Source organism: Schistocerca piceifrons, chromosome 1, assembly GCF_021461385.2.
Source record: "Schistocerca piceifrons isolate TAMUIC-IGC-003096 chromosome 1, iqSchPice1.1, whole genome shotgun sequence".
Lineage (NCBI taxonomy): Eukaryota > Metazoa > Arthropoda > Insecta > Orthoptera > Acrididae > Schistocerca > Schistocerca piceifrons.
The window spans coordinates 788,518,080-788,537,243 of record NC_060138.1 but is presented as its reverse complement, the minus strand read 5'-3'; the positions used below and the strand labels follow the sequence as shown (position 1 = coordinate 788,537,243).

The following is a 19,164-nucleotide window of genomic DNA, read 5'->3' as shown; positions in this document are numbered from 1 at the left end:
CTCTAGGTCTTTCACTTTCCCTCAAACTTGGTGTCCAGGATTTGTATTGTATCGCTGCACAAGTACAGTATCAAAATTCCCACCAACCAACTTTTCATTCACTTCCACATACAGGAAAATATTTAGATACTGATTGACATGATAGTACAAACACAAGAAATCAGGGAGTCCATCAAGGCACAGTCCAACAGTGAAGTATTCAATAGTGACATAAACATCAGAGTGGCTGAGGGCCTGGTGCGGAGGCTTATATATGGCTGTTTTGCACATGGTGTAGCACTTGCTGCACTGTCTGTGACAGTGTGAGGTGACCTCTTTACGCTGGCCATGGAGGCATGTGCTTTTTAATTATGTGTGTTCACTGTATAGGGTTACAACATTCCTTTCCCCTTGGGGCAAACTGTTCACCGTGGAGATGTCCATACTTTCATTGGAAGTGGACAATTGCTGGAGCAAGTGTCATGCCACCTCAGGAGTACTGTATCAAATGGCACGGGTGTGGACAGGTGCAGTGCCCACTCCCCTGCAAGAGACCATACAGGAACAGCAGCAATGGAAGCACTGTACACATGTCAACATTCAGGCAGGCACTTGGTGACAGTGGCAGCAGAGAAGACAAAAGCTTTGGCAGTGACAGGAGCCATGGAGATGGAGGTGTCCTGGCACTAACTACACCGCCTGGGGTGGTTGCATCCAGAATGAAGTCAGTCCAAGAGCTGAAAGATGCGCGGACCATGCGCCCAATCCATGCAGTGGATACGTCAGCAGGGTCTTCAGTGTGTGGTTGGTCATGCATGGGCAGAGCTGGTTGTAGTGTCTTGACACCAAACCACTGGAGTTGCATGACACATAGGTGGCGGCTCAGAAGCGATAGATGATGCTGGTATCCACTTAGGGCGCTGGACAAATCCACAGGCCCAGATGGTGGAGCCCGGATGGAACGCTGCGAGGCAAGTGCTGGTGGGTAGCTGGGCATTGGCTGGAGCAGATGAAGCAGTGTACCGGGTTGGTGGCTGTGAAGCAGCTGCACTGGGCTATGATCACCAACTAGAATGAACCAATTTCAGGTTAAGAATCCATTGAGAGCTTCCTTTGGAGAAGATTGGATGATGTATTTTTCATCTGAGTTTTGAAGTACTGACCAATCGCTCCACTCACCATTGTGCTGAGAATGAAATGGAGGGGCCACAACATACTAATTGCCACTCTTTGTCACTTTGTCCAAAAATCTTCAATATCCTGAGACACAAACTACAGGCTAGTGTCTGTCACAGCCATATAAAGTAATCCTTCAAAGGGAAAAATTTTTGTGAGGGCCACGACTGTAGCAACCAGGGATGTGGATGGACAATGAACCACATGGGAAATTTTGAGAAAGCAACAACTACAACAAGCCAAAAGGAGTTAAGGAAGGGAACCGCAAAATCGGCAGGAATACGCTCCCCCACTAGCGCCCGGGTGGTGGGTGGGCAGGGGGGGGGGGGGGGGGGGGGTTGTGATACGGAGGAAGAGAGAGGCCTGTGTTGCTGCTTGATGGGTGGCACACTGCGAGCAGGCTGACACAACATGTGTGATCTCATTTTCCATACCTGGCCAAAACACATGTCGACAGGCCAGCAGTTTTCTATGAGAAACACCCCAATGGTCCAGAGGGAGAAGACGCATGATGTCCCACCACAATGCGGATGGAATTACAACCCTGGGGGCTGACTCTTCAGTAGACACCACCAAGAACTGAGGGGCAGCAGCAGAGAGCATTGTAATTATGCAAGGGATCTGACACTCAGCCTGTGGTTTATCCATACAGCTGTGGTGGACAAACTGAACAACCTGATGTAAGGCATGTTCAGCTGTGACAGCCACAGAAATCTGAGAACTGGTAATGGAAACGCAACAGTTCATCCTAATTAAATGCTGGATCGCGGGCAGTCAGCGACTGAGAAAGAGTATCCACATTAGTGTGTTGTGCTGTGGGGCAAAAGTGAATCTTGTAGTTACAGTGCAACAGTAACAGAGCCAGTGTTGCAGGTGATGGCCTGTTTTGTCCAGAAGAGATCCTAAAGGACGGAAAAGAGAAACTAGAGGTTTATAATCAGTAATCAAATTTAGGACACATGAAACTGTTTTAGAGCATACACAATAGCAAGGGCTTCTTTTTCTATCTATGAGTAGTACAGCTGCCCTTGATTCAGGGTTCTGGAAGCATATGCAATAGGTCATTCGGATCCATCCGCAAGTTCGTGTGTCAGAATGACCCCAAGGCCATACTGGGAGGCATCTGTGGCCAAAACAAGATGTTGGCCTGGTTGTAAAGTAACTAAGCAAGGTGCCAAGTGTAATTTTGACTTCAAAAAGGTAAAAGTACGTTTGCAGGCCGAAACCAGTGAAAAGGAACACCTATATGTAAGAGAGCATGAGGGGGGCTGAGCCACTGTTGTTGCATCAGGAAGGAATTTATGGTAGTATGCAATCTTTGACATTGGTAGGATTGACAAAGCCACAATGGCTTTGACATGCTGTTGTAAAGGCTTGACACCAGCAATTGAGACTTCAAAATCAAGACAGATGATAGATGGCTGAAAAAATTATGATTCGTCCAAGTTACATTTTAACCTGGTGACCTACAGCACTATGAGCAAGGCATGAAGGTTCTGCTTGCACCCTGGCACCGGGACTGTGAGTTGCTCCAAAAATTGGTATAAAACAGTAGGGGCTAGCTATGTTGACTGGCCGGCTTTGCTATTGGTATAAGCCAAAGGGGGTTTCACTATGAGGATACATTTGGAATATGATCCAGAAGCAATTGCAAAAAGGCTCCTGAAAGTCTGTTTTGGAAAAATATTGGTCCCTGGAAAGTTGTGCTGAGAGTTAATCCTCATGGGGCAAGGGATATGTATCAATAATAGACTGTGAATTTACAGACTTTGTAAACTAACCACAGAGCCGAAGGTTGCTTTTAGGTTTTGCGACCACTTCCAGCGGGGTAGATCATTCACTAGAGGAGACAGACATGACAATACCCAAGGATGTGACTCGATTGACTTCTGATTTAACTTGTTCCCATAAAATTATTGGGATTGTGCAGGTGTGAAAAAATTGTGCAGGCCATCAGTTTCATTATGGTTTGAGCCTTGAAATCAGTAGCATAACCTAAACCTTCTGAAAACAGTGGGAAAATTCTGAGCACAGCATGTCCAATTGTTGGTATGGAATGTTATCCAATACCAGATGCAGTTCATCAGAAATAGAAAATCCAAAAATTTTGAATGCATCTAACGCAAATAACTTTCAGTGTTGGCATCATCCCCCACTGGAAAGATCAAAGGCTGAACAACTGTTTTATGCACTATGTGAGTAGAAAACTTTCCCAATATGGGTTTTGTTGTTTCCTGTAACTCACCAAGTGATGAGAGACATGCCAGAGATCCAGCATCCACATAGCTTCGAGAATTTAACAAAGTCACTGCTGCAGTTTTGTTTACTTGCTTTTTTTAGCATCTTGTCCAAAACACGTGCTTAAGTATAAATTTTGTTTTGGGCTACCATCACTTGGGAAATACGGTTCACACTCATGTTCATTCTGTATTTGATGCAGGTGGCTGAGAGTTGCACACATTCCCGCTCATGTTGAACAAAACAATAATAACACAATGGGAGAGAAGCTAGTAGCCGCTATTGTGCTGCTGTTTAGCACAGCACAGCACCACGCATCGTGAAGACTACAACTGCACAGCCATGATATCATCTTCCCCTGTAAGCTAACAAGCTGCAGCTGAGGAGGAGAAGCAATGGCAACTACTTCACACCAAGCTTCTAGTTCATTTCCTGCTTCTCTAAATACCTCAAAAGACTGGCCAATGTTCAAAACCGTTGTAGTTGTTGCTTTCTCAAAATTTCCCATGTGGTTCATTGTCCATCCACATCCCTGGCTGCTACAGTTGTGGCCCTCACAAAAATTTTTTCCTTCGAAGGATTACTTTATATGGCTGTGACAGACACCAGCTTGTAGTTTGTGTCTCAGGATATTGAAGATTTTTGAACAAAGTGACAAAGAGTGGCAATTAGTATGTTGTGGCCCCTCCATTTCATTCTCAGCACAATGGTGAGTGGAGCGATTGGTCAGTACTTCAAAACTCAGATGAAAAATACATCATCCAATCTTCTCCAAAGGAAGCCCTCAATAGATTCTTAACCTGAAATTGGTTCATTCTAGTTGGTGATCATAGCCCAGTGCAGCTGCTTCACAGCCACCAGTGCAGTACACTGCTTCATCTGCTCCAGCCAATGCCCAGCTACCCACCAGCACTTGCCTCGCAGCGTTCCATCCGGGCTCCACCATCTGGGCCTGCGGATTTGTCCAGTGCCCTAAGTGGATACCAGCATCATCTATCACTTCTGAGCCGCCACCTATGTGTCATGCAACTCCAGTGGTTTGGTGTCAAGACACTACAACCAGCTCTGCCCATGCATGACCAACCACACACTGAAGACCCTGCTGCCGTATCCACTGCATGGATAGGCCGCATGGTCCACGCACCTTTCAGCTCTTGGACTGACTTCATTCTGGATGCTGCCACCCCAGGCGGTGTAGTTAGTGCCAGGACACCTCCATCTCCATGGCTCCTGTCACTGCCAAAGCTTTTGTCCTCTCTGCTGCCACTGTCACCAAGTGCCTGCCTGAATGTTGACATGTGTACAGTGCTTCCATTGCTGCTGTTCCTGTATGGTCTCTTGCAGGGGAGTGGGCACTGCACCTGTCCACACCCATGCCATTTGATACAGTATTCTCCTGAGGTGGCATGACACTTGCTCCAGCAATTGTCCACTCCCAATGAAAGCATGGACATCTCCATGGTGAACAGTTTGCCCCAAGGGGAAAGGAATGTTGTAACCCTATACAGTGAACACGTATAATTAAAAAGCACATGCCTCCATGGTCAGCGTAAAGAGGTCACCTCACACTGTCACAGACAGTGCAGCAACTGCTACACCATGTGCAAAACAGCCATATATAAGCCTCCGCACCAGGCCCTCGGCCACTCTGATGTTTATGTCACTATTGAATACTTCACTGTTGGACTGTGCCTTAATGTACTCCCTGATTTCTTGTGTTTGTACTATCATGTCAATCAGTATCTAAATATTTTCCTGTATGTGGAAGTGAATGAAAAGTTGGTTGGTGGGAATTCTGATACTGTACTTGTGCAGACCAGCGGAAATCCCGCACTCAGGACATAGGATGGAGTTACATTTATTTGCCAAATTGTTTAATGCCATGCAGAGAGGTAGCTGGTGGTTGGTGAGAGCTCACTGGTGTTCATCAAGGTGAAGAATTTCTACCATGGCTATACTAAACCAAAAATGAAGCATGTGGAGTAGAATACTGCGCTCATCACCAAAAATATTGTACTATTGCACAAACACAATATCAGAATTCCCACCAATCAACTTTTAATTCGCTTCCACACAAAGAAAATACTTAAGACACTGAATGACATAGTCAGTACAAACACATGAAGTCAGGGAATACACTAAAGCGCGCAGAGAGAGAGAGAGAGAGAGAGAGAGAGAGAGAGAGAGTGTGTGTGTGTGTGTTACGAATGCTCAACGCCGAGGTTATCAGTGTCCAATCTAATAGTGAAGTATTCAATAGTCACATAAACATTGAAGTGGCTGATGGCCTTGTGCACTGACTTTTATACGGCTGTTTTGCACATGGAACAGCACTTGCTGCACCATTTGTGCCGACATGAGGTGGCCTCGTTAGGTCATTCATGGAGGGATGTGCTGTTTGATTGTGTGCGCTCACTGTATATGGTTACAAAAATTGTTTGGTGTTCTTCCATTCTGTGTACATGTAAAAGCCATTTTAACCAACTCTCCTCAGTTCTGCATTCAATCTCTTTACTCCAGTTTCTGTTCTAATATTTTCATTTCTCACTCTCTCTCTCCTTGTTTTTCCTAACATCCTCCTTGGTAATTCCATTTCACTGCCTTGGATTCTACTCTCCTCTGTTGTCATTTTCTATGTCTCCGATGCATATGTTAATAAGATGTCTTGTACAGCACTACCTTATACTTCATTGGCAGCTCCCTTCCCCAAAGTAATCACCCTTTACCTCCACCCTCCACACACACACACACACACACACACACACACACACACACACACTCTCTCTCTCTCTCTCTCTCTCTCTCTCTCTCTGATAAAATACATAGCTCTATTGTACCCTTTTGCTAATTTATGTCTCCATCCTCACATCATGTATTATCACTCTTCCCATATATTTAAAATTGTCCACAATTTCAATAACCTATCTTTAAATATTAATTTGTTATTTCCCTTTTCTGTATACTTTGATTGCCACTGTAGTCTTGCTTTTCTCCACACTGCATTTCAATCCGTATTCTCGAGATTTTTTTTTCCCCCATTTAAAATGTCTAGTTGTTACCGTACATCCTTATTGGTTGCACACAGCTCAATATTATCGGCAAATAGCAATAACTTTGTCTTCCTTCCTCTATGAGATTCTTTTTTGTCTGTTTCATGGTTTCATCCATTAGCATTATAAATAACAACTGTGACATCACACTTCTGTGTCTCAATCCTGAAAAAAATCTTCTATAAATCATTTCTTCCAACTTGGGCCTGGACAGCTGAAGCTTCTGTCATACACTGCTTGAAGAATTTCAGCTGTTTGCTATCCAACTCCCTTTCTCTCTGAGGGTTCCCATGCCTTTTCTCTAGGAACACTATAATATGCTTTCACTAAGTAAACAAATGTCATCACCAGGTCTTTCCCTTACTCCCAATGCCTTTCCATCAACTGTCTCACACTAAAGACTGAGTCCACTGATGACCTACCACCTACAATCAAAAGCTATATTCTTTTAACTGACCTTCCAGTTTTTCCCTCAATTTTCTTCCCAATATCCTCTACATTATTTTTGATACGTGTGACATGAGTGTGATCCATCAATAGTTATCTCATAATTTTCTGTCTCCCATCTTGAAAACTGGAATCATTATAACAGTTCCCCATTTTTCAGGCACACTTTTCCGAGTCCGTGTACATCTTAGCAATATATGGTATACAACCATTGTAGTTCAATAGGTCCAATTGCCTTTATTGTATTCACACATACCACCTATCTCAGCTGATTTTTCTGTTATCATTCTTCTAACTGTTAGTCTCACTTCTAAAATTGTATTATCTTTCTCTGCTTCCATATCCAGGTCTCCCCACCTACTTTTATTTCTTTTTCTTTGTACTTCCATACAGCATCCTTTTGCCCCCATTAATATCCTTTTTCCAACTCTCATGTGAATTCCTCCCAAGTTTTCCTCTTTGCTTCTGCTACAACTTTCTTGCATTTCCTTTTGCTTTCTGGTATTTCCTTTTATTTTCTTCCTTTTTGTCTGTGTTCCATTCTTGCCATGATTTCTTCTTTTCTTTTACTTTTTTCCTTCAGCTGCTTAATTCCACCATGGTGTCACCTTATCTTTTGTTCTTTCAGACATTCTGCCACAGGTGTTCTCTTCTGAGCTTACAAATGCCTCGTTGAACTTACCTCATTCCTCTTCTACATAAAGTGCTTGGGATTTTAAGCTTAAATAATTCCTTGGATTTTCTTATACCTTCCTGTCTTTTAGTTTCCACACTTTTATTTTTTATGCCTTTATTCCTTCCATTTTACCCATCCTCATTTTTGCTGCTATTTCTTGATAGTCCCCATCAAAACCTTCTCCCCAGAAGACAGTTACATCAATTATCTGTCTATGATTTCACCTTTCCATCAGAAAGTAGCCAGTGACTGTCTTTGTCTTTCTCTCTCCTCAAGCATACCTTGTCATCTTTGGGGCACTTTTTCCCCCTGAAGCACATGTTGCCCACACTCAAGCCATTTCTATCACAAAACAAGGCCAATTTTTCTCCTTCCTCATTCTTTCCCCATATCCCTATGGATCAATGATCTCTTCCTTTTCTTGTTTTTCATTTCCCATATGCGTATTTAAGTCATTCATCAGTATCACTTCCACAATATATTCTTTGCATTTATGTAAACTGATAACATTTTTTCTACAAAATCAAAGGGGAGCAGGCAGGTTCAGTTTATCCCTAACTATAACACTAGAAGAAAGGGCAGTTACTTCAGACATAGAACTAAATTAAAAATAACAGATTTTGGTTGACAAATGAATTATCTGATATGGTTTAACAAGCTCTCAGTTATTATAAGAACATATGATGCAAAATTATTCAGAATAAAAATAAAATTCTTTCTGGCAAGAAAAGCATAGTATTCACTATCCAAATTTTAAACAGCAGGACTGCTCATTCATTCTTACAGGACATGTAAATTCTTTTATCTCAGTACAAAATTAGTTTTTTAAATGTGTGATATCACTTAGTTGTACAAACCTTTTCATTATGAGTAGATTTACTATTATTAGTGATGTTATGTTCAATATATTTAAAAAAAGCTAAGCAACTTATTGTTAAATTAGTTTTTTAAATGTATGATATCAGTTAGTTGTATAAACCTGTTTGTTATGAGTAGGTTTACTATTATTAGTGATGTTAGGTTCAATATATTAAAAAAAACTAAGCAACTTCTTATAAAGTACTATAAGTTTACTGTTCATTTATGTTTGAAATTTTCAAAAGTCATCTGTTTAATGATGACGCGTTCAAAAAGGTACATAAATAAATGACCAAACTGTGAAAGGAGGTGCAGCATTCATGAATGAGGGAAACAACACTCTACAATTGATGTGCCCAGGTAGAAATGAACAACTGTACTTTTACTAAATCTGATACGTAGCATACAACAACACATTTTCTTTAGACATCACTACACACTACTTGGTTAAAGCCAAAAGTAAAATAGATATGTTGCACTGGAATGTTTTGACAAAAAAGTCCATAAAGCTGTAGTTGGTGGGGAGTAGTAGACCACTTGAGGACGGATTGAAGATAGAGTCCAACATGGTAGTGGGCTCGAGGACAGTGAAGATGAACTCCAGTACAGTGAAGATGAACTCCAGTGAGGTGGGAGCTTGAGGACAACTGAGTACAGGTCCAGCAAGGCAGTAGCTCAAGAGTGGACTCCAGCTGATGGACTGCTGAGTTTATCTGCCATAAATTAGGAATGAGCACATGACCTGAGTAGGAACTCCAATTGATGGGCTGCTACTCGCTGCCGGCATTAGTCTGGAGTGTGCACTGGCTGCAGAGCAATCAGGAACAACCTAAATATCCACCCTGAGGAGGGATACCAGAGTGCTCCTGGGGCATGTTGACTTGCAGTGCCATGATGCTGCGATGCTTATGCCTCTGGCGGCAAGGCTGGCATCACATGATACAGTGGCACCTGCTGGAGGTTCAGTTGAAAACAACCTGGCATTTGGCTGTTGTTGTGGATTGTTTTCCTTTGATCTCCAGAGGAAGTGTCGTTAGTGGGCCAGAGCATCAGCAGTCTATGTTACATGACTGTATGGTTGGTTGCTGTGTCACAGGTGGTAGCATGTGGTACAGCATATCTCCATATGTGACAAAGAGATGGTGGAGCCATCTTGGAGGTGAAGTGGCATTGGAAGGGAAGAGGTGTCCCAGGGTAGGTCAGCAGATCCTGGGATAGGTGCTCTTAATGGCTTAAGTTTGAACCTAGGGAGTGACAGCCAAAGACAGGCAGCTCTGATGTACCCACAACAAACGGGTCTGGCTCAGATGAGTACTGGTAGTAGCAAACCTGTGGTGTTGTCTATTAATGTCAATCTGGCACCTAATAGTGGCATAACACTGTGTCGCCAAGTTTTACATAAAAATTTGTAAGAGTGTACAACTGGAGGACCAAGAAAGTCCTGTTAATGGCCTGAGTACGATGTCCAGATGAGAAACAGCTGCAGCCTTACACAACACAAAATGACCCTGAGCCAACAGCCGGAAGAGGCTTGGAGAGGTGACCCAGAGAGCGAAGGTCAGTAGAATGATAGGAGACTGGGACAGAGCCGAGGAGGCTGGCAGAGCTGATGAGGCTGGTGCTGGTGCCATATTGGTACCTGTGGGCCTGGTGCCAATGGCAAAAAAAGGAAGGAGGAAGATTATGGTCTAACATCACATCGGCACTGAGGTCATTAGAGATGGAGCACAAGCTCAGATTGTATCAAGGATGGGGGAGGAAATTGGCCATGTCCTTTGAAAGGAAACATCCAAATGGAGTGATTTAGGGAAAGCACAGAAAACCCAAGTCTGGATCACCAGGTGTGGATTCAAATTGTCGTCCCCTCAAATGTGAGTCCATGTGGCTAACCATTGTACCACCTCACGCGGTTTTGATGGGGGTGCCACTGACTGGTTCAGTGTTGCTGCCCTGGAAGGGACTGGTGCTGCCAAAAGTTAAGGAAATAGCATGAGAGCATGGATTCCGGGCCATCTGGATCCCTCCATCCACCACCACCTTCTCTGAACTACTCAAATGGGACTTATCCTTTGAGTCCGTAATCATCTTCACTTCAGTCAGCGGTAACTCACAGTCTCTGCACCCTCCACCCAAAATCTTCATGTTACTCTGTCCTGTCACCTCCTCCAAATTCCTGTCCCCCCCTCCCAATTCATTTTCCCATGTCACATTCAGCATGCACTGCTCCTCACTGGCTCCAATAACTGTACATCACTTGCCTAGCCTGTGCATCAGACAGACTTCCCTCCTGTGTTCATAGGTGGCAAACCAGCTGCCAGGGGCTGGTGTGTGTGTGTGTGTGTGTGTGTGTGTGTGTGTGTGTGTGTGTGTGTGTGTGTGCGCGCGCGCACGCGTAGTATGTACTCTAGCTCAAAAAAGAATTATACCGAAAGCTAGCAAATTTTCTTTCCTCAATGTTTCTGCTTTTTGGTGAGTGGTGTCATTTACTCCAAAGTATTTACATTCTACCAGAACTTGCCTACAAAATTGTACCATATACTTTTAATCTTACTATTTGCATTATTTATTGTCAGGATATGCTTACTAATGAACATTTTAATGACTTTTCTTACAATAAAAACTTATTTTTTGTGGTATGCAAGTAATGTCGTATCTTGACTTATTCTGGTTTTTATATAAATTTCAATCTTCCTCTTACAAGAGGTTCCGATTCATTTAATTATCCATGGATAAGTTGATTTTTTAATGGACTTTCTGGATAACTTTTTAAGAAAGCTACTTGCAAATACTGCCACATATTCATTATGGAGTGAATTGAATCTAACATTAGCATCTCTTTTTTTATATATACCTCATCCTATACCATCTCATTTAACTTACTCTTAAAACAGTGTATCCTGTTCTCAATAATAAGCCTCATTGCTTTGCATGAACCTTGCTCCAGGCTGTAAGTTGCTGTATTGTCTGTTTTCACTAATTGTGTAACATGTTCAGATAATCCATTAACACAGGATACCCATCAATTGTTTCAGCCTGAGCACTGCCTATAGATATGTCTTCAATCAGGGTCCTGCTATCTTGCTACATATGAGTCGGAAAATTAACTACTGAAACATCCAAATGATGTTTCCAGTTCATTTTTCGTTTCTGTATCTATTAAGAACTCTACATAGAAATCTCCACAAACTGCTAACTTTTATTCTTGTCTGACAGGTAGCTCAGTAATGCACCTAGATCTCTCATAAATATCTGAAAGTTTCCTAGAGGGGATATGTGGTCTGTTAAAATTATTCTGCAGTAACAATTCACAAGCACATGCCTCTACGTTCTGATCACTGTCCACCTCTGTAGCTCATTGTTCAGCATGGTTGACAGTCATGCAGGTAGCCTGGGTTTGATTCTTGGCCAGGTTGGAAATTTTATCCTCTCAGAGGCTGGATGGTGTTTTGTCCTCGTCATCATTTCACCATCATCTATCACTTAATGTAATTGTATCTTCATTGATTTCATCCCGATCAATCCACTAATTTAATTTCAGTGAGTCAAATTCAATTGACATAACTCCCTGTGGCAAGGTAGGCCATGGTTTTCTATCCTACCCATTCAGTGCTATTTCCACATGCCCCTTGGGAGACCCTCTGGCTATACTTTTCAAAGATTATAAGTGGAAGCATAAGTGGTAATGAAAGTTTGAGTAAGTGCAGAGAAACTGATCAGGTAGCATAATGGTTGACATAAAGGTAGCAAATTTTTATTAGTCAAAACATATTTACTACATTGTAGGTTCAGTCTAATTGGTTTTCACTACTACCATTTCAATGGATTTAGCTATATGAATCCATTCATTTCATTGCAGTGAATCAAATTAAGTTGGTTACATTCCTATGTAAGAGTAAGCCATAGTGCTCCAACAAATTCATTTCTGATGTTACTCCCACCTACCCCATGCAAGACACTCTGTTGCAGTGGTTTGAATCATGGGTGGAAACATTAGAATCAACAAAGTTCATGTCCGGTCAAAAGCAAGCTCAAATAGCATATGGTTAAGGCACCTACTTGTGTAAAGTCGGAAATCCAGGTTCAGGTCCAAGTTTAGCAAGAATTTTCATACAGACTTATATATTACACACTCAGTGTTATCTTTTATAATACATTGTACTCACATTCTTGTCAAGGAAGTCAGTGTAGATTCTTCCCAGGCTTCCTTCTGGTAGTTCCCTCAACTTTTGAAGATCAACAGTTCCAGAATTAATTCGAGGCTTTTCCCTGTAAATTTAAGACATTACATTCACAAGTTTTAATTTGCTTAAAATGTGAATAGGACTTGGCACAGAGTAACTTTGATTGATGGCTTCAGTGAAATAATATAACTAAACTAATTTTATTTTGTCTTTGATGCCATATCAAAATCAACATCAATCAGGTGACAATGTGTCATATATAGGCTTGGAAAATTATATTTACTGAGTAGTGTTTAGATGTACCACTCTTCATTCAATAAAAAGTGTCCTAGTGGTGAGATAATATTAGGCTGGTAGGTATGCCATATTGTAGTGGCATCATCTAATACCACTGTGGAAACCGAACAGCTGATGCCACATTACTCTCGGCTGCTATTGTGCCACTACGTAGTGGACTCTGGTCAGCAGAAGCAGCCTCTGATGGGACCACACAATGGTGTGGCATATAAGCCAGCTGAGGGCTGGTCTTAGTCAGCTGTGATGCAATGTGGGGAGCATATGGCGAATATGCCCCTGGTTCATCATAGTTGTTAATATCATGGATTCTATCGTCGTAGGCAGAACTTCGGGGCAGAGTTGGATTGAACTTTGCTTTGGAATATGTGCTGTTTCCAAGGAACATACTGTTTATATATCTTATAAATAAACTGGGGCTATCCCCACAAGCTGATGTATATCTCATCCTTAAAAAGTGGTGTCGACACGGTATCTGTAACACGTGCATATCAAATCATGAACATTTTTTAAATTAGGTGAGAGAGTGGGTGTTTCAATCATGGAGGAATTCACCTAGTAACAAACATCACACAAGGATATCAGGAGCTAACAACAGATTGATTACAGGCAGTGCAGAGTTAGTGAGTACAATAGGAACATCTCTTGCACTTTACAGGCTTTCCACCATTCACTGAACAAGATGAAGAGAGGGACACTTACACACACAACTACAGTTATATTTCTTGGCTTGGCAAATTCCTATGTTGTTGTCAGGAAACCTGAACTGTATCAATTAATACAGAGCCAATAACAGATTCAACTTGAGTTGACTGGAATATTTTATTTATTATAAGACCATTTTTCATAAAAGGCATGTTATTGCACCCAGATTACAATTTTGTCATCTGAAAAAGGCCCCCAATCAGTCTCATGCAGACTAGGCTCCCAACTTACATGGATTAAGTATGAACTGCAGTTTTAAATGTTTGTGCAGGCAGAATTAGACTCTCTAATCAAGAACACTATAGTTCATTTTACCCCAAACCTGGAAGTGAGGAAGTACATATTGAGGAAATCAATAATGTAAATAGTTCAAGCTTATAAGACTGCCCACACAGCTCAGAGTTTGTTTATAATGGAAGAAGATGTTGGGGCAGTCAACTCTCAGGCATCGCCAGGCAGGATGTCATGTCACCTCAGGTGGGGCTCACACCTGCTCCAAGGGTTAGATGACCCCATAAAAAACAACACCTGTTGCAGTGGATGACAATTTTAGCAGCAGTACCTTAACTAGCCATAAACATTGTTTCCTTTGCTATGCGTACATACTGTGTCCCCATTAGTGGGCAAGATGCCACAGGTTCAGGAAAAAGGATTCTTGCAAGAAACATGTTGTAACAGTTCCAACACAGATATGTCCCTAACCATATAACTATACGAAGTGAGTGATAAATCTATGAAAGTGCAGATTACTCAGAATGCCAGTAAATGTATATGGATGCCTTAATTGGCAAACACTGTGTGAGGTTACTCTTGGGTCCCTTGACTGTTTCCATGATTTTGGGTTTACAGTTTGTGAAACAGTGCACCACACTCCCCTGATAACATTATGCAAATCTAATGGTATCGTGAAAATTTGGGGTGATTCAAAGTAAAGGTCAATGCACAGATGGAAGTGGAAACTTACCACTACCACACCCAAATGAACTTGCACTTGATTCAGTAAAATTGACCTCACACCTAGACACATATTTTGAAACACTATTGTATGCAGCACCACAGGCTTATTCAGTGTTAAATATGCCATACCTTTATCATTATAATCAGTTACCCTTTGCAATCTCCTCAACCACTGCCATATTTCAGCATTTTAGGGACCACATATTACAAAATATTCCTAACTGTACTGCATACCTTAATGACCCTTTGGTCTCAGGTGAAACTCAAAACAATCACTTCCACAACCTTGATCTTTCATTCCAGATGCTGGCAGAGAAAGGACTTCCATGAAACTTGCACAAGTGTTCTTTCAAGCAACCACATATTGACATATACAGGGTTGTTGAAATCTTCGACAAATGGACTTCCATAAATGCAAGACTCTGTCTCAGCCACCATCTGTAAAGAAATGATGTCAAATATCACACCTCACACCCTCTGTGGTTTTGTAGCAACTGAAGGTCAGGACCTAGCAGAAAGGCTTCATGGCTGCCCAAAACCACATGGACATGCTGCTCCTGCTGCTGGTGCATGTTATCACCTAGGCTTCTCCTTCCCAGGTGGGCATTCCAGCACAGACTGTGAGATCAGACGCCACCCAATGTGGATCTGTGGGACAATGACCATCTGCCACAGGTCCCATTATGTTTACCATGGCTTCCATCCATAGATCTCAAAAGTGCTGCCAATATTTTCATTGCTTCCACAGTTCTGATCAGTGGTTGCTGGTTTCTCCACTGCTGGTGACCCTCCCATTCCCAAGGCTACTTGTTCAACTTCCAAGGTGCCTGGTTCTGACTTAGCCTTCTGCAGTGATGCCTATGGATATTGGTTCCCTGTCTTTCTTGGTGGTGGATCCACTGGACTGCATGCCATCTATATTATTATACTCAGCTGTCACTACAGTGAGGGAAGGGGATGTATTGGTGCATCCTGCCATCACTATGGAAACTGAATAGCTGTCACAACATTACTGTTGATCACTGTGGTGCTATTCAGAGGGTGCTGGTGATCAGGAGTGGCCTCTGGTGAGACCACACCAGAATCCAGCATATAAGCAAGCCCAGGACTGGTCGAAGTTATGATGTGATCTGTAGAGTGCATGGCAAGTATGCTACCAGTTCACCTTATGTGGTCTCTATTATATTGTCATGGGTGAAACTCTGAGATGGCACAGACTGGACTTTGCACTGAAATAAAGGCTTACATTTGCTTGCACTGTTTCAAAAGAGCATGCTGTATACATCTCTTGCTGTAAGTAAAGTGGGGCAAGTCCCCACAACCTTGTATCTCTCCTTTACAAAACATACAGAATGTGGAAACTCTCTTTCCTCTTCTTTTCTCCCTATAGTACATAAATTATAATATAAAAAAGGAATTATGAATAGAAGATAATTTTGTAAATAGTATAAAGTAACTTATAGAAACAGTGTTGAACACTGTAACAGTATATTTTCTACTCTACTTACGAGTCAAATGTGTTTCTTATCATATCAGTAGGGCACAATGTAATTTATGAAGAGCTTGTACACAACATTTCTACCTTAAGAACAATGGAAATTCCTGGATAGAATAATACATACACTTTGTATGTGTTTGGGCATCTGCGTGATTGTACGTGTGCATGTGTTTACTTTTGCTAGAGAAAGGGCAAGAACTCGAAAGCTAGTGTAAATACTATTTTCTGTTGCCTGTTCCTATGCACCACACATCAGTCAGCTAAGGTGAGTAGTTGTCTTACATTTCTACCTTACTTTTATTTTCTTTCACCCAGGGAAATTAATACCTCTGTGGATGTCTCATGTTTGCAAAAAGTTCCAAGTAACACTGTGCTTGAGGTTCTTTAAATTGTTGATACTACCATAAGTGATTGGTTGGATATTTTCACGGGTCAGAGTATGACAAGAACATATCACCTTCAATAACACAATGTATAGTGAAGTCCAGATGATGTACAAAAAGGTGAAAATACGAGACTAATTTACTTTGTCCTGGCATGGTCTTCAGTCCGAAGACCAGTTTGATGTAGCTCTCCATGCTAGTGTATCATGTGCAAGGCTCTTTTTTTTGTATAGCTTCTGTGACCTGAATACATTTAAACCTGCTTACTGTAGTCAATTCTTGGTCTTATTGTACAATTTTACTCCACATTTCCTTCCATTACCAACTTAACTATTCCTGGATACCTCAAAATGTGTACTATCAACTCTTCTTTTATTCAAGTTGAACTGTAGTGCTGTTTTCTTCCCAGTTACTTCCTTAGTCATCTGATTTACCCAACTAATCTTTAGCATTCATCTGCAGCAACATGTTTCCAAAACTTCTGTTTTCTTCTTATTTGAAGTGCTTAACACACACATTTCAGTCCTGTACATGGCTACACTTCAAACAAACACCATTAGTAAAAATTTAAAACATTTAAATTTAGATTTGATGGCAACAAATTTCTCTTTTTCATAAATGCTTCTCTTGCTATTGCCATTCTGTCTTACATCTACACAACTTTGGCCATTGCAAAACTACCACTTTTAGTATCACATTTCCAAATATAATTCCCTTGTTTTACTGTGGTTGTATTTATTTTGTAACATTTTTATTCAAAACAAATCCATTCTGTCCCTCTGATCTAGTAAGACTCATTTTTCATTTTCTCCTGTATTTTATAGTGTCATCAGGATAACAGGAAATGCAGCCTTGCAAGATGAGTTAGGCAAGGTGTTTTCATTATACCAGAACTATTATCAGCAGCCCTAGAGGAAGTTTTCAGATACTTAAAACTGAAGGAACAAAGAAGAAATAATGTGTTGCTTTGCTGATGACATTGTGCTGTTTGCTTCTAATGCAACTCAGTTTCAACAACTGGAACAAGTTTGGAATTAGTACTAAGATCAACTGCAATAATTCTAAAATAGTATATAATCAATACACTAAACAGTAATTACCTCATAAACTGACGATGATGAGTTATTATATTTAGGGCATTAGAAGACAATGACTGGATAGGGAATAAAAGAAGTATACTGAAGAGAAAAAATGACCTAGATAGCTTTTGATAAACTAAATAGAGTTTTCAAAATGAAGACTCCAGTGAGTTTGAAATATAAAGTTAACAAACAATCACTATTGACAGTTTTGGCTTACAGTAATGACACATGGACTTTTAATGTGAAAACCATTCAAAGACTGAGAGTCTCTCAGTGACTGATGGCACGATGCTTATTGGAAATTACTTGAGGAACTGGAATGCAAACAAAGAAATAAGGAAAATGTACTTATGCGTGTAACAAAAATTAAATGAAAAGTGTGCAGGATATGTACGCAGGCACATGGGTAATGGATGGACCAAAGAATATCTTTGCTGGTTTCTAAGTGATAACAAAAGCCTCAGCACCTGGAGATAACAGTCTCGCTCTCTCCCTCTCTCTCTCTCTCTCTCTCTCTCTCTCTCTCTGTGTGTGTGTGTGTGTGTGTGTGTGTGTGTGTGTGTGTTTTCTACATCTCACAAACGACTTTGTCTGATACCTTAGTAATATCCAGCAGTCTACTGTTAAATGTGCCTCTTTGTCTCTCAGTACCTCTTTACACAATGAGTAACAATATACCTTAATAACCTTAATACATACTGTTATTATTCCATCCTGTATTTTCCATTGTTTAAAGGTTCACATAAGGTGAATGCACACATTTGGAAATAATCAGTGGATATTGACATAGAATTACAGTTCTTTTTACAATAAAAGAGGAACAGTTGTGGAGAGACAGTAAAAGGTATTCCCTCTCATCCATAATCTGTGAAGACAGGTTACATCTAGTGCACTAAGGGAGTAAGGATGTGTAGAATAACGGAACTATAATAAGTGATTTAAATGGCTGAGCAGTGACATACACGTAGGCCCAACAGCACCCTCTTTTGTGTGACTGGATGCAATGCTCAGTTGGTACGGACCCATCGTACAAAGTGGAGAAGTGTGACCAAGTGCCACTACGCCACACTGATATCACAACATGGCATGTTAGCATGTGTGTTTGAATGGAGCAGAATGATTTGTCTCCAGGAGGCAACCTCGTCATTCCATAACATTGCAGCTTGTACAGGGCATACTGCTTCATCAGTGAGACATCAAGATCATAGGATGGAATATTGGCATGTGAGTGGGGCAAAATGATTGGTCTCTGAGTGGAAAGTCTGTCACTCTGTGACATGGTAACTCATACAGGGCACACTGATTCGTCAATGAGGTACATGTGGAATCAGTGGAGAGAAGAAGGCCTTACACAGTACAGTGTACTGGACAACACACTTGACCACAATATGAGATGACTGCCATCTTGTTCACTTGGCCGTAACGGACAGAACAGCTTCGTCCACAGTGTTGGTATAATGTGTAGCTCTGCAGTCGGTATGGACATGTGTGCGTCAACAGTTTGACACTATCTTATGGAAAGTGGACAGGTGACATGCATGCCATTGTGTTAGCTGTCATTGACCAGAACCCACCAACAGCACAGACATTAATGGGCATGAAACTTCCTGGCAGATTAAAACTGTGTGCCCGACCGAGAC

The 19,164-nt window shown here is 41.4% G+C and overlaps 1 protein-coding gene across 1 annotated transcript in view; it reads right to left on the bottom strand.

The window, feature by feature from the left end:
- Positions 1-19,164, bottom strand: part of LOC124713135 (ubiquinone biosynthesis protein COQ4 homolog, mitochondrial) — a 117,788-nt gene that overhangs the window by 42,216 nt on the left and 56,408 nt on the right. The window contains exon 3 of the mRNA XM_047242926.1: positions 12,588-12,690. Coding sequence (XP_047098882.1) covers positions 12,588-12,690 — 103 coding nt within the window. The remainder of the gene's footprint in view (positions 1-12,587; positions 12,691-19,164) is intronic.